Here is a 21,713-nt window from a genome sequence, read left to right as displayed (position 1 = left end):
CCCTCTGACCTTACTTTCTTCACAGCCATTATTGCTGGACCTTTCATTTTTAAGCCATAAATACATAATGTATTGATACTGGCAATGTTGCATCTGTCTCAAATACCTACCTTAAGCTACATCTGTTTTCCATTCACCATAAATCACTGTTGAATATCTGAGACCTAGATGTCAACAAACTTTAAAGCTTTATACTTGTGAGTTACAGTTTCAGAAATCCAAGAAATACATGTTACTTAAACAGTTTATTATGAGATATTTATACTAATTTCCACAGAGCTGTTCCCACTCTGCTGCCATAAATTTGCCAGACGTACGGTGGATTCGGGGTTTCAGCCACACTAGCGGTGATGTTACGCTGGTGGGGCAGATCAGTTCTGAAGAAATCCCTGGCCTTAATGTTATTGGATGGTCTTGACCTACTTTAAAGATTGGCCACATCCTGGGTTAAACAAGACAAGGTCTGCTGGTTAAACATCACCCATGTTGCCTATGTTGGTTCTTATTTGCACACCGCTCTGAAAATGCGGTTTTACAATACCATTCATTCTACATTTTAGCATGTCAGTTACTTCAAGGGGCTTGCTTGGCAAAATTTGTATTCACTTTATTTGGTTCCTAACCTCCTCTCAGCATCCTTCATGCTATGCTGACTTTACAAAATGGACATTTGTCGGTCTGGAAAGAGAGGAACTGTTCTTTAAGAAATAAAATCATTGTTATTTCAGATAACCTTACTACATAGAGAATATACTACCTAGCTTAAAAACAATAACTTCTCTTACTGCAGTATAATCAAATTAAATAATTTAATTAATTCCAAGAAAATAGATGTGTTAATTATGTCCATCCAAAACAATTGGAAATGCATTATGATATATGAGGTCCGTACAGAATCCTACACTGTATAAGTTAAATTGACATCACCTCTTTTTCAAGATTTCTTTGATGCTGCGAAACATGAAACTGCATAAGGCAATCCTTAATAAGAATTCTGGGAACTATATTATACTGTTGCACTCAAATATTTTTTTCAAAGTAACATAAGAGTATTTCTTTGCTGTAACTTTGAATTTGTTTTCATCCATTTTAGAGTTTAAAAGGAATACAGTTGCTTCAAAATGCAAAAGTATGCAAAAGATTCATTACATTTGTAAATCAAAACTTTATTTTGAGAAAGTGGTACTTTTTTTTCAGCTTTTCTACATTAATCCACACAAACATTCTTTGCGCATGCAGCGTAAAACCTATCACATTAAATATAATAGGAAAATAATATATTGAAGATCATCACACAAAAAATTTTAAATATTAGAAATGACTTCTATTATTATACTATAAGATTAACGTGGCCTTTCTTTCTAGGGACTGCAATCAGGCCAATAGCTTTACGAGCAGTGTCTGTTATCGCACAGGCGATGCCTGGATTTGCAATCCTAGCTGCTGGAGGGATCGATTCAGCTGAAGCAGGACTACAGTTTCTGAATTGTGGTGCCTCTGTATTGCAGGTAAGTTTTATTTAACCAGTGGAGTCATACAAAGCTCTTTCAATATGATTACTACTGAACTTTCAAACAGCTTATGTATGAGTTGCATTGTCATGCTTTCGAATCTTACTGTTAAGTCACTGGAAAATTCATTGTAAACACAGCACATGTAAGGGGTAATTCCATTCATTCATCAGTTTTGAGGTACTGCAAGCTGAACAGTATCAGGGGAGACAGGACTGTTTGTCATTAATAAATAGTTTACCCTCGACTATTGCAGCTAACACTGGCAATATTATTTTTCTGCTATGGATTTTCTTTTGATTTTGAATCTTTTTATGCTAAATCAATTTGTGTAACTAAAGAAATGAAAGAAAGACTTACATTTATATTGCGCCTTTCACAACCACCGGACGTCTCAAAGTGCTTTTCAGCCAATGAAGTACTTTTGGAGTGTAGTCACTGTTGTAATGTGGTAATCACGGTAGCCAATTTGCGCACAGCAAACTCACACAAACAGCAATATGATAATGACCAGATAATCTGTTTTTGTTATGTTGATTGAGGGATAAATATTGGCCAAGACACCGGGGATAACTCCCCTGCTCTTCCTCAAAATAGTGCCATGGGATCTTTTACGTCCAGATGGGGCCTCGGTTAAACGTCTCATCCGATTAGGCTAATTATTCCCCAGGTACACTCAATTTTGTGAGGACAAAGAAGAAAGATAGGGTTAACAGATCTGGTGGAACAGTGATTGATTTGTTGGGAAATCAAAGGTATGGGAATGATTAAGCAGTTCAATCGTGGCAGAGGTGTAATGACAGATGGAGGACCAAGTTTACCACCAAGTTCTCACACAAAGAGTGATCAACACATAGAATGGACTTATGGATAAAGTAGTGGAAAGATTCATTTAAGAAAACAAATTTAAGGTGATTGGCAAAAGAATCACAGGCGACATGAGGAATCATTTTTTTACACAGCGAGTTATTGTGATCTGAAATGCACTACCTGAAAGGAAGCAGGTTCAATCATAACATTTAGACGAGAATTGGAGAAATACTTGAAAGAAAAAAATTTACAGGGCTATGGGGAAAGAGCAGTGAAGTGGGATTAGTTTGAAGTGCCGTAACCTACAGGTCTACGGACCAAGAGCTGGAAAGTGGGATTAGGCTGGATAACTCTTTATCAGTTTGCACAGACACGATGGGCGGAAATGGCCTCCTTTCATGCTGTAAATTTCTATGATTCTATGAATTGAATAACTCTACCAAAGAGCCGGCACAGGCATGATGGGTCAAATGGCCTCCTTCTGGGCTGTATCATTCTTTGAGCCTATGATTCTAACCAATTGAATCCTTTGATTGGGCTTTTAGGCTTTTGGATGGATGAATGAAGATGGGTTGAATGGCCTTCTACATCCATAATTATGTTATGGTTTATTGATAATAAACAATAAATTTATGAAGTTGAAATTCAAAACATTATTTTTCCTGGTTTGGGAATCAACTCTGTACCCTTACAGTTTAGAGCTTTTCTTTCTCTATAGTTGCTTAAAACGCATGACAATACCTTTGTAAGACCTGTAAGAGCAATTATTATAAAGATATGATGTGACATATAAGCATCAGATAGAAGTGCACTGTAGTAGGACGATTCTTGCCAAACAGAAGCTATTTAATTATAGCATGGCATTGATAGAGGCTGTGGACTAGTCCAAGATCCACATCACTTCACCCTGTTGGATAGAATGCAGGGTAATGAATGGCAGCCATGAGCAATCATCAGTGGCAGAAAAAACAAAATAAACATACAAAGGGACCGAAATTTCTCCTTTGTGCAGGGCCAGTTAGCGACAGCGGCTGCGACCCCTTATCGGCCCGCTCTGACCTCTTTGCACCCCACTGGGGAAATTGCCCTGCTGGAGCGAGGTCTACGCGGAGTGATGCCACCAACAGTGTCTCGCGTGGTAGCTGTGGCTCACCGGCCGCCCTTAAAGGGGAAGTGCCACCACCGCCGCCATCTTTTTTGTGTCGGACGACTTTCTAGTCGGTCCGACAATGGCAGCTGCTGGTTCGGATGGGCCGCCAACAAGCTGCCCGGCACTTCCTCTTGGGTGCCGGCCCGCTGCCCCGGCCGTCACCCTTCCTGGTGGCCCAGTGGGCAGCACAAGGTGCTGGTCAGATCGCAGTGGTCCTCTCCTTTAAGAGAAGAGGAGGGACGTTGTGATGCGATGATGCAGACAAAACCTACAATTTGAATTTAGCGCTGCAAATCCAGCGCAAGGCAACTTTGCGCCAAATGTTTTTAAAATTGACAACAATCATTTTATTTTAAGTGGGATTATATTGTTTTGTGCATATTTGGATTTTATTTAACTTGTTTTACTGGTAGGTGGGTGACAATTTTGAATATTGGCAGTGACCCAAAGATGGATTACAGTGAGCAGACTACATGGCAATCACTACTGCAGCTGGACAATTTTTTCCTGTTGCTTCTCTCACAAGGATTTTTTAAATATTTGTACTTAAGGTTGATATTTCTACTTGTTTGGATCTCTTGTGAGTTGATAGTTTGGATGCTTTGAGGAGGAGGATTTGGCAGAAGTGTATAGCTATAACATGAATTCTTGTTTACGGTGATAAGCTGAAAGTATTGTGTTGTTCAGGCAGCACCTAGCAACAAAACCACTCTCTCGAGGGCCCAAATTTGGCCAGGAGTTGCTCTGTTTTTTTTTTGGAGCAACTTGATTTTTTTGGATTATCTTAAAAATTGCAATTCTGCACATTTAATTTGCTCCAGTGTAAGTGAGTTAGTTAGGATTTTTTTTAGTTTAGTTTTTTTTTCAAAAGGGGGCATTATCAGCCACCTACGCCTGTTTTGGCCATTTAAGCCAGTTTGGACAGCTAATAGTTACTCCAAACTAACTTAGGCCAGTGTATGTGGCCACTTGTGGCCGCACAGAAAAACCTCGCGGAGAGTTAAGAAATCAGCGCAGGTAAGTACATTTAAAGCACTAAACAAAGCACAAAAATAAGCATTCAATAACAAATAAACAATACAAGGAAGCTAAGAGCACCTGCACCTAGCACCAAGACATACAAAGCACTAAACAAAGCACAAAAAGTAATAGGCAATTGATTAACAAATAAAAAATAGAAGGAACCCTGCACCTAAAGCACCAAGACCAAAGTAATAAGTAATCAATCAATAACAAATAAAAAGGTCGACGAATCAATTCTTTCTCACTGTGTAGATCTGCTCCCGGTGATATACCCTCAACCTCCTACTGACTGCAACTCAACTTGAATGCATGTGCAGTTGAAACTCAGAGAAAGCTCAGAATCTCTTTAGTGAACTTAAACTGGGGTCTCAAGAGATCTCGTGCAACCCAGGAAGCAAAATGAAAAATGGACCAAATAAAAAATAGAAGTCCTACCTTCAGCAGGCCGCCGATGAGGGAGCCCGTTCGGCCAGGGATAGGGGCAGTGCACTTCGGCCCCTCCCACATAGCCTGCAGAGCACGCACAGAGATTCTGGGGCGAGGAGCTACTGCATATGCGCGCACACTCTAGTGATCATGTGCAGAGATCCCGGCATTGCTGGAACCTGGCTCCGCCCCCAAATCCAGTGGCCACGCTACGCCACCATCCAGGAGAGGCTGTGGAGTGGCCAAACTCGGCCTGACGGTTTTTGGTGCCTTAATCAGTGTGGAAAAACGGCGCACCTCTGGTGAGTGCGCCAGAAATCTCTACTGGCCAAATTTGGGCCCTCAATCAGGGAAGTCCAGGGGTGGTTTACCACAATTGTCCTCCAATAGATATTGTTTGTATGCCGCATTTTACATTTAACTTCCCATTGTTTTTGTGTGGGTCAGTGGATGGCCTGTAAAAACAAAGACCATTTAAAGATATGGAGGAAGTTTTATAAGGTGGTCAAATTCTATATTAGTACATGCACAACAGTATACAAGCGATGGTCAAACTTTGGTTTAGATGCTTGTTTTGTATTCCTCCTGGCTGAACCATGGTTTGAATTCATTACAAAGAACAAGTGCACCTTTCCTTTAATGAATGGCTTTGTCAGATTCCACATTATCCTACAAAACCATGATTGCCCCAGAAATCGCGGCCTTCCCGGGTCGGTATGGAGTTTCTACGGACCCTGGAAGGCATCGGAAAAGCCGGTTTTCAGGGCACACTGCGCATGTGCTGAAAACTGGCTTTTCCGATCTGTCAAGTTTCTGGCTTGACAGATCCTCTGCATCTCGGGAGTGAGGACATTTGAAGGGCAAGATTGCGGGATTTACCCATATCTTGCCCAGCAAATGGCCTCAAAACTCTTGCGCCTGATGAAAGCACGTGCATAGCCTACTTTTACAGGCATAAGAGTTTTAAAATACACAAAAACGTTTTAAAATAAAATTATAAAAGCACATTTTATTGTTTAAAAACTCTCCACACTACAGTAAGTTTATTTTAAAGCATAATTTTAAAAACTTTTTTAAAAATCGGGAAAATATATATTTTTTAAATACATTAATAACTTTAATTTAAATTAATAAAAAAAATGTTGTGCAATTTTACTCTCCTTTATTATTGGTTATTTGTGTTTGGGGGGAGGGTTCTCATTCATAATAATGGGAATTCCAACTTACAGAGTTCCCATTATTATGAATAAGAATATGCTTTACCCGATTGGCTGCCTCCAGCTCCGGTCCTGCACACGTCCTGATGTGCACGCACTGCAGTGTGCAGTCAGGAGAGGCCTCAGGTCTGGGATCTCGCATGGCCACAGCAGCTTCAGGTAGTTGAGCATCTAAAATCTATTCGAACGTCCGCGGGAAGGAGAAACCGGGATTTCTGGGCCATTATTTAAGGTGGTATTCTTCTGCATCGTACTAATTCAGAATACCGTTTCCCTTGGTTAACTCAAACAGTGTTTGAATTTAACTGCTAGGTAAGAGCAAGAGAGAAACAGAAATGGAGAGAGAGCCACGGTGATGCAGCAAGAGAAGAACAGAGCCATAGAGAGAGTTAGATTGATAAACAGGGCCACTGAAACAGAGCAAAAGGAAAAAGTGAAACAGTTGTGAATATATAAAGGATAAATAGAGAGCAGATAAGATAGTTGTGAAACAGAAATTTAAAGAAAGAAGATAAATGGAGTGAAAGAATAAATAAATAAGAGAGTGGTGTCGTGGAGCTATTGATGTTCCAATGCACCATGCCATGCAGGACGTGACAGATTTGTGACCTCTATTCGCTCTACCCACATTCTCCCAGCCCCAGCAAGCCACTGTGAATGGCGCCAATTATAAGCTAGGTACTTAACACATGTAAGTAGGGAGAAAAAGTCAATAACATCTCCACAATCATCTGACAGTATTCCATCAATCTTTTCCCTCCTTCTTTCTCGGTCTCCTCTAGCTTTACCTTTCCCACTCTCTCTTTTCCTGTCTCTCTCTTTTCCACTCCTTCTCTCTCTCTTCACCCTCATTTCCCCTCTATGTTTATTCTCGCTTGCTCTTTCTTTTTCTCCCTCAGATGTTAATACCAGTGCATTGCCTCAGGAATCTCATGGTATGAAAAATTAGACCTGCGTGTGTTTGATTGTCTAATATTGTTTTTAGTATCAGAAATTACAGTGACAGCATCACCAAAGAGGATGTATTACAGGGATATTTTATTTGGGAATGTACTGCAGGACATTTACCATACTGTCTATAAAATAATGAGTTTTACAGTTGCTCTTGGTGTATTTCCTAAGAGTTCCAAACTACTTTGTTGTGTTCAGTTACACTGTTGGCATTTTACTGTTATACAGAAATCTTCCAAACTTGTTTTCGAAATAAAAGATTAAAGGTAAATTACACTGTTTCAAAAGGACGTGTTTATTTGTACTGTCAAAATTGCCAACATGCTCCACCCTTTGCTTCTGATTGGTCCCCTTGGAGGATAAGCCACACCCTGATGTTTCACAGGAATGTGTCACTGGAGCCGTCCATCCCAAGGTCTTACTGACTTTGCAATTTGTAACTCGATCCACTTTGACTTCCTGAAGTGACAGAAGACAGACCTCCTCAGAAGACAACAAGGGCCAACCAAAGTGCCTTACCCCAGTCCAAGTATATCCCTCCCCCAGCTGAAGTGCCATACCCCAGTTCAAGTGCATCCTTCCCCCTCCCCCACCATAGATGGGGCATTGTGTACGGATTGTTAACAGGTTTATTGGGTATGAAGTGAATAGTGACAGTCGAGACTTCTGGATATCATCCACTTCAACAATGTAACTTGTAGGGGGTTTTAAGAACGTGATCAGTCTTCCCTGAGTTCCCTCTCACCCCTCTGATTCCCCTCGCCCACTCGTGTCTCTCTCCCCTACCCCCCAGCCTCTCTCTTGCCATCGGGTCCAGGCCCGCTGCCATTGGCCCCCTCCCGCCGCCGTCGGCCGCCTCTTGCCACCATCGGGCCCAGGCCAGGGGGAGAGAGTCAGGGCCTCAGGTCCTGGTGCTCGCACCACGCGCATGGAATGATTCGGGCCAGGAGGGGGACGGAACTTGACAGGGGGCGGGGCTTGTCGCCTGTCGGTTAAAAAAGTGCAGTACAAATAATTAGTCCTGTTTCAAAATGTAGAACAGTGAAATTAAATTGCCAAACAATTGAAGATTAATGATGAAGAATAATGCCCAGAACATTATGGTGGCTGCAGTTATTTGCTTATGCAAAACATATTTTTGAAAAGTGTATAATTGGGAACGATATTTACCGAGGCCCAAGTTTGGTGTGTGGGGGAGGAGGAGAGGAGTTATAATCAAGAAACCTGGAAGTATGGGTTTCCCCAGACACTGTGGCGTTTTAACTCCAGGGCATATTTTGAATTGTTTCTCCAGGTTTCCTGCAGGACAGGCAGCCTGATTTACAGGCTGGCTGCCCGTCGGATGGGAAATCCTGCGACACAAGGCCACAGCTGCGGAGCAGGTAGGTTAGTAGTGCGGGGAGCAGAGATCATGGTGGGGTGGAGGGGGGGGGGCAAGCGGAGAGATCATTGGTGGGATGGTGAGATCGCGGGGTGTGAGACAGTGATTGTGGAGGGATAGGGGTGTTTACAGGGTACATGGTTCGGCCTGGAAGAAACACTCCTGCTCCTCCAAGCCCACAAGCAGTGTTGAAAAGGCACTTACCTGATGGATCCAGCCCTTCTCCGCACCATTTACCTGCCGGGTTTCTGAAGGCCCGGGAAATCTGCCGGACAGTAGTTAAAAATAGAAATTATGCTAAAATGGACGAACCTAACATTCTTGAAAGGTTTTGCTGACTGACCCTGTTCCTGAGAGCGGATTGGTCACTCGTCCCACCTCTGTTAAAACCAGAAGTGGGCGGGTTTGAGGCGGGTTGTGTTCTGATTTGAAATTTTTAACATTTTAACTCGGCACCGGACACGGACACGACAACGGCACACCCAGCCCAGTCAACCCTGCAGAGTCCTCCAAACTAACATCTGGACACTTGTGCCAACATTGGGAGAGCTGTCCCTCAGACTAGTCAAGCAACAGCCTGACATAATCATACTCACAGAATCATACCTTTCAACCAATGTCCCAGACTCCTCTATCACCATCCTTGGGTATGTCCTGTCCCACCGGCAGGACAGAACTACCAGAGGTGGCGGCACAGTGATATACAGTCGGGAGGGAGTGACCCTGGGAGTCCTCAACATTGACTCAGGACCCCATGATGTTTCATGGCTTCAGGTCAAGCATGGGCAAGGAAACTTCCTGCTGATTCCCACCGACCACCTATCTCAGCTGATGAACCAGCATTCCTCCATGTTGAACACCACTTCGAAGAAGCACTAAGAGTAGCAAGGGCACAGAATGTACTCCATCATCAAGAGTGGCTCGGTAGCACCACTACTGACCGAGCTGGCCGAGTCCTGAAGGCCATAGCTGCCAGACTGGGCCGGCAGCAGGTCGTGAGAGAACCAACATGAGGGAAATACCTATTGACCTCATCCTCGCCAATCTGCCTGTTGTAGATGCATCTGTCCATGACAGCATTGGCAGCAGTGACCACCGCACAGTCATTATGGAGATGAAGTTCCGTCTTTACACTGAGGACACGATCCATCGTATTTTGTGGCACTACCAACGTGCTAAATGGGATAGATTCAAAACAGATCTAGCAGCTCAAAACTGGGTATTCATGAGGTGCTGTGGGCCATCAGCGATAGCAGAATTGTATTCCATCACAATCTGTAACCTCATGGCCCAGCATATCCCTCACTTTACCATTACCATCAAGCCTGGGGACCAACCATGGTTCAATGAAGCCTACATACATGCTAAAAAAGCAGAAGCAGCATGCTATAGACAAGGTTACATGATCCCACAAGCAACGAATAAGATTAAAGCTCTGTAGTCTTGTCACACCCAGTCATGAATGGTGGTGGACCAGCAAATAACTAACGGGAGGAGGAGGCTCCATGAATATCCCCATCCTCAATGATGGCAGAGCTCGGCACGTGAGTGCAACAGACAAGGCTGAAGCGTTTGCATCCATCTTCATCCAGAAGTGCCAAGTGGATGATCCGTATCGGCCTCCTCCTGAGGTCCCCACCATCACAGAAGCCAGTCTTCAGCCAATTCGATTCACTCCACATGATATCAAACGGCTGAGCGCACTGGATACAGCAAAGGCTATGGGCCTGACAACATCCTGACTGTTGTGCTGAAGACTTATGCTCCAGAACTAGCCGCACCTCTATCTAACCTATTCCAGTACAGCTACTGGCACCTATCCAAAATTTTGGAAAACTGCCCAGGTATATCCTGGCCACAAAAAGCAGGAAAAATCCAATCCGGCCAATTACCGCCAATCAGTCTACTCTAAATCATCAGAAAAGTGATGGAATATGTCGTTACCAATAACCTGCTCACTGATGCCCAGTTTGGGTTCCGCCAGGATCACTCGGCTCCAGATCTCATTACAGCCTTAGTCCAAACATGGACAAAAGAGCTGAATTCAAGAGGTGAGGTGAGAGTGACTGCCCTTGACATCAAGGCAGTATTTGGCCAGGTGTGGCATCAAGGAGCCCGAGTAAATCTGAAGTCAATGGGAATCAGGGGGAAAACTCTCCACTGGCTGGAGTCATACCTACCACAAAGTAAGATGGTTGTGGTGATTCGAGGTCAATCATTACAGCCCCAGGACATCGCTGCAGGAGTTCCTCAGGGCAGTGTCCTAGGCCCAACCATCTTCAGCTGCTTCATCAATGACCTTCCCTCCATCATAAGGTCAGAAGTGGGGATGTTCGCTGATGACTGCACAGCGTTCAGTTCCATTCGCCACTTTTCAGATAATGGAACAGTCCATGCCCGTATGCAGCAAGACCTAGACAACATTCAGGCTTGGGCTGGTAAGTGGCAAATAACATTTGCGCCACACAAGTGCTAGCCAATGACTATCTCCAACAAGCGAGAATCTAACCACAGCCCCTTGATATTCAACGGCATTACCATCGCTGAATCCACCACCATCAACATCCTGGGGGTCACCATTGACCAGATACTTAACTGGACCAGCCACATAAATACTGTGGCAACAAGAGCAAGTCAGAGGCTGGGTATTCTGTAGTGAGTGTCTCACCTCCTGACTCCCCAAAGCCTTTCCACCATCTACAAGGCACAAGTCAGGATTGTGATGGAATACTCTCCACTTGCCTGGATGAGTGCAGCTCCGACAACACTCAAGAAGCTCGACACCATCCAGGACAAGGGCAGCCCACTTGATTGGCACGCCATCTACCACATTAAACATTCACTCCCTCCATCACCGACATACCGTGGCTGCAGTGTGTACCATCTACAAGATGCACCGCAGCAACTCACCAAGGCTTCTTCGGCAGCACCTCCCAAATCTGTGCCCTTTGCCACCTAGAAGGATAAGGGCAGCAGGCGCATGGGAACACCACCACCTCCACATTCCCCTCCAAGTCACACACCATCCTGACTTGGAAGTATATCGCCATTCCTTCATCGTCGCTGGGTTAGAATCCTGGAACTCCCTCCCTCACAGCACTGTGGGAGTACCTTCACCACACGGACTGCAGCGGTTCAAGAAGGTGGCTCACCACCATCTTCTCAATGGCAATTGGAGATGGGCAATAAATGCTGGCCTTGCTAGTGACGTCCTCATCCCATGAACGAATAAAAAAAATCATTTTAACTTCTCACCCGACCCAAACCCATTTGTTTTGGGGGGTTATAATACATCCCATTATTTCTGTGGCTGGGTAAAACCCAGATCCAATGTAAGATAAGCAAGTTGCCATTTGGGTAAATGCTCAAATTTAATCACTGTATAAATCCTTTGAAATTCAAGTTTGTAAAAGGAACGAATGCCTTTAAAGGAGTTCCAGTCAATGTGGTGCCACAGTTGTAGAGCAGATGAAAGGGACTGATGTTAGAATTGCCTAAAAACTACTAAGAAATTCTCACTTTGATTTATTTTACTATTCAGTTACGTTAGTACTAAATATGTTGTGTGGGAATTCCACCTTTGATGTTTTTGTGCCGAAGTGATTTAAAGCACAGGCAGACATACCAGCTGAGGTCATAGCTGACTATTTAACCGATTTATTACGTTGAAATAAGAAAATGCTCCTCTTAGCAGATCAGCTTGAAAAGAGAGAAAATCCAAAATAATGAATTGTGTAAGAAAGACTGGTATAATGTAAGAGAATTTTCACAACAGTGGCCAAAATGTAATGAGCTTGTAACAGTTACATTTTTAATGTGCAAAATAATTGCAACTAGCAGAATTTGTTTCTCAAAGATTTATATTATGTCCATGTATTAGGCCTAATTTGAGCAGACTATGTATGGTACTTAGAAATGAAGATCTAAAATGTTTATTCATGTTATGGATGAAGCAAGTTTAATATTAAACCATGCAACGAACTCCAGAGAGGTGGAGCAATATTCATTGTAACGAATACTATGCTATGCACAGCTGGCTAGAAATACCTGTTGGAAATCTGTCTGAATTGACTGAGGGAGTGTTGCACTGTCAGAGGTGCCGTCTTTTGGACGAGATGTTAAAACCGAGGCCCCGTCTGCCCTCTCAGGTGGACATAAAAGATCCCATGGCACTATTCTGAAGAAGTGCAGGGGAGTTCTCCCCAGTGTTCTGGTGAATATTTATCGCTCTATCAACATAACAAAAACAGATTATCTGGTCACTACCACATTGCTGTTTGTGGGAGCGTGCTATGCGCAAACTTGGCTGCTGCATTTTCCAGTGACTACACTCCAAAAGCACTTCATTGGCTGAAAAGCGCTTTGAGGCGTCCGGTGGTTGTGAAAGGCGCTATATAAATCGAAGTCTTTCTTTCTTCTTTCTTCAGTGTAGTCGCAGTATCTCTGTCGTAATGCGTGGCAGAATCACACAACTGCAGTGCCCCTTGGGGAATATGGTAAATCCATTGCCCCCAAAGACAGAGGGCCCGAAGCCCAGGCACGGGTTCTCTCATGAATGTTGTGAAGCCATAATGAATGCTTCCAGGACATTAACTTGCACAATTATGTTTCTGTGGGCTGACACAACCTGTGCATTGATGGAATGAAAGGCCTTTCTGTTCAAGTCGCCTTTGGGGTTGATTGGAGAGGCCTGGATGGTCACATGCGCATCATCTACGATTTCCTGTGCTTTTGGGAAGACTGCCACCCAGTAAAAGTTCTGTCATCTCTCCAGCTGATGCATCCTATCTCTCGGGAATGCTGTGCCACAGCTGTCATTTGCTTAATGCGTCTTTCAGTAACAGATTGCCTCGTCCGACATATGTTCCCTGTGGTGGCTTGGAAGTATCTTGTTTCATTAATGTAGTGGTGATCTTCGCAGCTGTGGGAAGAGCCGTCCCTGTTGTCAAAGGTCTCTGCAGCTCAGTCTGAAGCAGATAGCGTGGCTCAGTCCAGCCATCCTTGTGAAAGCAGAGGTGCCAAAGATAGGTCTCCTCTTAGATGCCCAAGTTGGTCTGCTCAATCTGTAAACATGGGTCCGAGAATAATGATGGATGCATACAAAATCACCAAGATGCAATATCACATGTCCCTCTTGTCCCCACCTTTATTCATCTTTCTCCTTCAAATTGTGGAGCACTATCGGAGCCCCCGAATGATTTTGTATCTTGAAAGTTTGTTTGCTGCAGGTGGAATTGCAGCTGCAAGCAAGATGATTGTTGTCGATAAAGGAGTGTTCTCTAAACACATTAAAAGTGTGGTATATAGAGCGACAGGCATCAATACAGAGGAAACTAGCTGGTAACTAAAAAATAAATTAAACTTTACCATCAATCATGAAAATTCTGACTTGACTTTAACAAGCCTACTTTTACAGGCTCGGTCAGTCAAGCACACATGCAATCATTTTATATGGGTCAGCAAGGGGAAGAATAGGACAAGGAAAATGTGAAATCTGATACCATAATTTTCAAAGCTCTAGTCAGTCCTATGCTGGTTGGTGGCGTGGCTAATAAAAGGCACAACCCTGTTCACAAAATGAGAGACACTGAGCATCGGATGCGTGAACTTCAGTGCTCAATCTCTCAGCAGTCCTATCGAGGAGAGGAGTCCAGCAACATTCACCCTATAAATTCTCTGCTTTTTATTCACTGAGATGGATTTAACGAATGCACACTCCCAGTGTGGACCCTCACTGTTATATGTAAACTTGTATTTACTCTGTACAGCCACTAGCGGGCTCATCCCCTGGAGTCCCAAGGGATCCCATAATCCCTTGGGAGCACAGGTATTTAAGGAGGCCTCACAGGTTGGAGAGGCACTCTGGAGACCTGCAATAAAAGACTGTCACACTTTACTTTGAGCTCACTGTGTTCAGTCTGAATCTTTCTCCATACATAACAACTGGCAACGAGATACAGATAGCGAATCCAAAGATGCAGAGAACAGTAGGCATCCTGGAGAAATTCTCAGAGGGAGATGTTTGGGAAACTTTTGTGGAGCGACTCGACCAATACTTCGTGGCCAACGAGCTAGATGGGGAAGAGAACGCTGCTAAATGAAGGGCGATCCTCCTCACCGTCTGTGGGGCACCAACGTATGGCCTCATGAAGAATCTGCTCACTCCAGCGAAACCTATGGAGAAATCATATGATGATTTGTGCACACTGGTCCGAGAGCATTTGAACCCGAAGGAAAGCGTTCTGATGGCGAGATATCGGTTCTACACCTACAAAAGGTCTGAAGGCCAGGAAGTGGTGAGTTATGTTGCCGAGCTAAGACACCTTGCAGGACATTGCAAATTTGAAGGACATTTGGAGCACATGCTCAGAGACTTTTTCGTACTTGGCATTGGCCACGAATCCATACTTCGCAAATATTTGACTGTAGAGACCCCAACATTGAGTAAGGCCATAGCGATAGCCCAGGCGTTCATTGCCACCAGTGACAATAAGAAGCAAGTGCTGCTACAAGTACTGTGAACAAAGTGATGTTGTTTTCGAATCGTAACATACAGGGCAGGTCACACATACCTGCAGCTGCACGTCCGCAGATGTCTCAGAATCCACCATCAAGGGTGATGAATGCAAGGCCATTAAAACCTTGTTGGCGCTGCGCGGGTGATCATCGGTTCCATTCATGTCGATTCAAAGGGTACGTTTGCAAGGGCTGTGGAACAATGGGACACCTCCAACGAGTGTGCAGGTGAGCTGCAAATCCTGTTAAACCTGCAAACCACCATGTTGCAGAGGAGGACAGATCCATGGAGGATCACGACAAACCAGAGCCTCAGACCGAGGAAGCAGAGATACATGGGATGCACACATTCACCACGAATTGTCCCCCGATAATGCTGAATGTTGAACTAAATGGATTCCCGTGGTCAATGGAGCTGGACACGGGTGCAAGCCAGTCCATCATGGGCAAAAAGACTTTCGAAAGATTGTGGTGCAACAAGGCCTCAAGGCCAGTCTTAACTCCGTTTTGCACGAGACTAAGAACTTACACTAAAGAACTGATTCCTGTAATCGGCAGTGCTACCGTAAAGGTCTCCTACGATGGAGCGGTGCACAAGCTACCACTCTGGGCGGTACCGGGCGATGGTCCCATGCTGCTTGGCAGGAGCTGGCTGGGAAAGATACACTGGAACTGTCCGAGCACTAACGCCCACTGACCAAAACTTTGTGTGCCCAGGTCTTAAACAAATTTCCTTCGCTGCTTGAACCAGGCATCAGGAAATTTCAAGGAGCAAAAGTGCAGTCCACCTAATTCCAGGGGTGCGACCCATCCATCACAAGGCGAGAGCAGTACTGTACATGATGAGAGAAAGGGTAGAGATCGAGCTAGACCAGCTGCAAAGAGAGGGCATCATTTCACCAATCGAGTTCAACAAGTGGGCCAGTCCGATCGTTCCTGTCCTCAAGGGAGACGGCACCGTCAGAATCTGTGGCGATTACAAAGTAACTATCAATTGTTTCTCCCTGCAGGACCAATGCCCACTACCAAAAGCAGACAACCTCTTTGCAAAGCTGGTGGGAGGAAAGACGTTCACGAAGCTGGATCTGACTTCAGCCTACATGACGCAGGAACTGGAGGAATCATCGAAGGCCCTCACCTGCATCAACACGCACAAAGGTCTTTTTGTTTATAACAGATGCCCATTTGGAATCGATCAGCGGTGGCAATATTCCAGAGAAACATGGAAAGCTTACTGAAGTCAGTCCCGCACACCGTGGTCTTCCAGGACGACATCTTGGTCATAGGTTGGAACACAGTCGAGCACCTGCAGCAACTGGAGGAGCTTCTTAGTCGACTCAACCGTGTGGGGCTCAGGTTAAAATGCTCAAAGTGCATTTTCCTGGCACCTGAAGTGGAGTTCTTGGGAAGGAGGATTGCGGTGGACGGCATCAGGCCCACCAACGTGAAGACGGAGGCAATCGAGAATGCATCGAGCCCACAGAATGTGACGGAGTTGCAGTCGTTTCTGGGAGTCCTGAACTACTTTGATAACTTCTTACCGGATCTCAGCACACTGTTAGAACTACTGCATGTCTTGCTACGAAAAGGGGATGAATGGGTTTGGGGCAAAAGCCAAGAAAATGCCTTTGTAAAAGCGAGAAAATTGTTATGTTCAAACAAATTGCTTGTGTTGTATGATCCGTATAAGCATTTGGTACTCGCATGTGATGCGTCGTCATATGGCGTCGGGTGTGTATTGCAACAAGCTAATGATTTCGGGAAACTGCAACTGATTGCTTATGCATCCAGGAGTCTAAGGCTGAGAGAGCCTACAGCATGATTGAGAAAGAAGCGTTAGTGTGTGTCTATGGGGTAAAGAAAATGCATCAGTAGCTGTTTGGGCTAAAATTCGAATTGGAAACTGACCATAAGCCACTTATATCCCTGTTTTCCGAGAGTAAAGGGATAAATACCAACGCATCGGCCCGCATCCAGAGATGGGCGCTCATGTTGTCCGCAAACAAATAAGCCATCCGCCACAGGCCAAGCAAAGAAAACTGTGCCGATGCTCTCAGTAGGCTGCCATTGCCCACCACGGGGGTGGAAATGGCGCAGCCCACAGATCTAGCCATGGTTATGGAAGCATTTGAGCGTGAGCAATCACCCATCACTGCCCGGCAGATCAAAGCCAGGACCCTTTTATTATCTCTAGTCAAAAGCTGTGTGCTTCACCGGAGCTGGTCCAGTGTCCCAGTGGAAATGCAGGAAGAGATAAAGCCATTCCAGCAGCGCAAAGATGAAATCGATACAGGCAGATTGCCTTCTGTGGTGCAATCGAGTAGCGGTCCCCAAGAAGGGCAGAGACACCTTCATCAATGACCTCCACAGTACCCACCCAGGCATCGTAATGATGAAAGCAATAGCCAGATCCCACATGTGGTGGCCTGATATCATAGAAATATAGAAAATAGATGCAGGAGTAGGCCATTTCGGCCCTTCAAGCCTGCACCACCATTCAATAAGATTATGGCTGATCATTCACCTCAGTACTGCTTTGCTGCTTTCTCTCCATACCCCTTGATCCCTTTAGCCGTAAGGGCCATATCTAACTCCCTCTTGAATATATCCAATGAACTGGCATCAACAACTTTCTGCGATAGGGAATTCCACAGGTTAACAACTGTCTGAGTGAAGAAGTTTCTCCTCATCTCAGTCCTAAATGGCTCACCCCTTATCCTTAGACTATTGATGCGGACTTAGAGTCCTGCGTTCACAGATGTAATACTTGCTCGCAGTTAAGCAATGTACCCAGGGAGACGCCGCTAAGTTTATGGTCTTGACCCTCTAAACCGTGGTCTAGGGTACACGTCGACTATGCAGGCCCGTTCTTGGATAAAGTTCCTTGTGGTTGTAGACGCATACTCCAAGTGGATTGAATGTGAGATAATATTGGCTAGCACGTCCACTACCACTACTGAAAGCCTGCAGGCCATGTTTGCCACTCACGGCTCACCTAATGTCCTGGTGAGCGACAACGGGCCATGTTTTACCAGTGCTGAGTTCAAAGAATTCATGACCCGTAACGGGATCAAACATGCCACATCTGTCTCGTTTAAACCAGCGTCCAATGGTCAGGCAGAGAGAGCAGTGCAAACCATCAAGCAAGGCTTGAAGAGGATAAGTGAAGGCTCAGTGCAGACTTGCCTATCCTGAGTCCTGCTTAGCTACTGCACGTGATCCCACTCGATCACTGGGAGCCCACCTGCTGAACTGCTCATGAAAAGAGCACTTAAGACAAGGCTCTCGTTAGTTCACCCTGATCTACATGAACAGGTAGAGAGCAGGCGGCTTCAACAAAGTGCATACCATGATAGCGCAAATGTATCACATGAGATTGAAATCAATGATCCTGTATTTGTATTGAATTATGGACAAGGTCCCAAGAGGCTTCCTGGCACTGTCGTGGCCTAAGAGGAGAGCAGGGTGTTTCGGGTCAAACTTTCAAATGGACTCATTCACCGGAAACACTTGGACCAAATCAAACTCAGATTCACGGACTATCCTGAACAACCCACCTTGGACCCTACCTTTTTAGATCCCGCAACATACACACCAGTGGCAACCGGCACCGTGGCTGACCACGAAGCAGAACCCATCATCCACAGTAGCCCAGCAGGGCCTAACACACCAGGCAGCCCAGCAAGGCCAGCTACACAACAGCCCAGCGAGGGCCCAACAATACCAGCCTTCACACTGGGACAATCAACCAGGGCAAGAAGGGCCCCAGATTGTCTCACATTATAAATAGTTACACTATTGACTTTGGGGGTGGGGTGGGGGGATCCCATAATCCCTTGGGAGCACAGGTATTTAAGGAGGCCTCACAGGTTGGAGAGGCACTCTGGAGACCTGCAATAAAAGACTACGGTCATACCTTACTTTGAGCTCACAGTGTTCAGTCTGACTCTTTCTCATACATTACAGTCACCACCCGGGAGCGCACATAATAAACTTGTATATATATTTCCTGTTTCTATCCCTTCTTTCATTTATGGATGGAAATTGTGAAGGGGTATGAGTGGGGTTGGGGGGGGGAAGGATAATTCAGAAAAGAAAAAAAAGTCTTGCATTTATATAGCGCCTTTCACAACCACCGAATGTCTCAAAGCACTTTATAGCCAATGAAGCACTTTTGGGGTGTAGTCACTGTTGTAATGTAAGAAACGCAGCGGACAATTTGCGCAAAAGGTCCCACAAACAGCAATGTGATAATGACCAGATAATCTGTTTCCTCAGTACTACATTGGAGTGTCAGCCTAAATTTTTCGTGCTCAAGTCCCTGGAGTGGGACTTGAACCCACAAGCTTCTGAGGCGAGAGTGCTACCAACTGATCCACAGCTAACACTACTGCAAAGTCTCTGGAAACCCCCTTGTAGGGTGTTTATTACATTCCCAAAAGATGTCATGAAGGACTTTTGCTCATCCAACAACTCCATTTTGAAAGCAGGCCCAGTTGCGTACCAATCCGAGTGTAATGTAGCCAAATTTGCTGATGATACAAAGATAGGTGGGAAAGCAAGTTGTGAGGAGGACGCAAATAATCTACAAAGGGATACAGATAGACTAAGTGAGTGAACAAAAATTTGTCAGATGGAGTATAATGTGGGAAAATGTGAGGCTATCCACTTCAGTAGGAAAAATAAAAAAGCAAATTATTATTTAAATGGAGAGACATTACAAAATTCTGCCGTACAGGGGGATCTGAGGGGTTCTTATAAATGGAACTCAAAAAGTTAGTATGCAGGTACAGCAAGCAATTAGGAAGGTAAATGGAATGTTGGCCTTTATTGTAGGGGATGGAGTATAAAAGTAGGAAAGTCCTGCTTCAGCTGTACAGCGTATTGGTGAGGCCACACCTGGAGTACTGCATACAGTTTTGGGGGCAAAAATTTCCTTCCCCCCCCCCGAAACGGGGTGCATCTACCGATGTTTTGTGTGCATTACCGTCCCAATGAATGGGGCGGACATTCAAGCGAAATTCGGTACTCTGGGGAAAAAAACGAGCGGGGCGGTGTTGCTGGCAGGAATGAGCTCTTTGCAGCGGTGTGAGGGCTGACTGTCCGATTCGGCCGAGAAATTCAGCTGATTCCCATTGAGTGATGATGAGGCAGCTGCTCCCTGCCCTTCTTGAAGGGCAGGTTTTTCAGCTAGGTCCTGAGTACTGAGTTTGTCTTTGGTGCTTCTGATGGAATGGCTAATGCAAGAGCTTCAACGAGGACCAGCCGCTTCCCTGATGTTGAACTTGAAAGCCTCATCCAAGCTGTGGAGGAAAGGAGGCACGTATTGTATCTGGACACAGGAAGACCCAGTCGCGGTGTTTGTGAATGCCTGGAGAGAGGTAGCTGTCGAGGTGTCAGGGACCTCCATTCATGACCGCACCACCATCCAACGCCGTAAAAGGCTGAACGACATCATTGGAATAGTGAAAGTGAGTACATGTTCCCCAACTCCTTATCTTCCATCTCTGAGCCTCTCCTTCACCTTCTCTCATTTCCCACCTTCACTATATAGTCACTGAAGCACCATTTGATTGCTGGGGCATCTTTATCTATGTGTGCATACTCACAATGGAGGGTTCCTTTCATGTGAGAGTTACAGCTGCATGTAATGGACCCACACTTGGACTCCTTGCCGAGGTCTCCTGACACTGCCACTCAGCAACCCTTCTTTGCTTTGCAGGCCAAGGTATCTCACAGCCATTTGGAGCAACAGAGGACTGGTGGGGGGTGAGAGAGGCGAGGCTGATATCCAGCAGCTCACTGACATCGAGGAGAGGGTGCAGCGGCTAACAGGCCCCACATGTTGGCTTCCCTGTGGCCGCTGGAAATGTGGATCCCACTGGGGGCAGCATCGGTAAGTTAAGGCCTTCCTTTAATGCCATCTCTCCCTGAAAGTGCCAGCGCCCACCGGTCAATTGGTGATGAATATGCGCACGTTGCTTGCTGGATGGTGCAATGCACTCCCTCACCCTCACAGAACCCTTGTGCCATTTCTGATTGCTGATGATACCCCGTGTGTGAGCCCAAGTCAGAGCGACACCCTTCAGCCAAGTGCAGAGATTGGCAACATGGCCGATGAGAGCGATGAAGAGGGGGACACTGCTGTGAGCAGCGACTGCTTCCTACACTCCACGCGCCAGCTCAGATACTGAGAATACCTGTTAGATTTAGGAGATGGTCTGCACTGGGTGATGCACTGGGCCCTAGCGGGCTGCAGCATGGTGAAGGGCAAAGGTAACCTCAGGTGGCAGCTCTCCGAGGGATAGACCACATGCGAGATCTGCTGCGGAGGACTCAGATGAGCCCCTCGATGTGGCTGCTGTGATGCCGCGTGTCGTGGGCGATGTGGCAGCTGCCATTGCAGCACAGGCGGAAGGGAACCAACGTCTCAGTGCTGTATTGGAGAGGGTGGCCGCTGGCCTGGAAGCTCAGAATGCTCTAACACATTCTCAGCAACAGGCCACGGAGCAGCTTACTGCTGTCGTGTCTGGTGGCATCGAGACTGAGTCTCTTCTCGTGCAGTCCCAGCTGGATGCCACGTGAGATCTGACTGCTGCCATCGTGGCTGGGTTCACCACAATCCACCGGGGATTTTCCGGTGTCGCGCCACCCCTCGAACTGTGCTGCAGCAGATTGGTGAGGATGGTGAAGTGCTGCCCCGGCGGAGTAGCGCCAGGTCATTGGAG

General features: G+C 45.6%; 1 protein-coding gene across 2 annotated transcripts in view; it reads left to right on the top strand.

Moving 5' to 3' along the window:
• LOC139268039 (dihydropyrimidine dehydrogenase [NADP(+)]-like) overlaps positions 1–21,713 on the top strand; it is a 1,057,241-nt gene that overhangs the window by 893,978 nt on the left and 141,550 nt on the right. For both annotated transcript variants that reach the window (XM_070886024.1, XM_070886025.1), the window contains one exon: positions 1,366–1,508. In XM_070886024.1, the coding sequence (XP_070742125.1) occupies positions 1,366–1,508 (143 nt within the window). The remainder of the gene's footprint in view (positions 1–1,365; positions 1,509–21,713) is intronic.

The sequence above is a fragment of the Pristiophorus japonicus genome, chromosome 8, assembly GCF_044704955.1.
Source record: "Pristiophorus japonicus isolate sPriJap1 chromosome 8, sPriJap1.hap1, whole genome shotgun sequence".
Lineage (NCBI taxonomy): Eukaryota > Metazoa > Chordata > Chondrichthyes > Pristiophoridae > Pristiophorus > Pristiophorus japonicus.
This window is presented reverse-complemented; position numbering and strand designations above follow the sequence as displayed.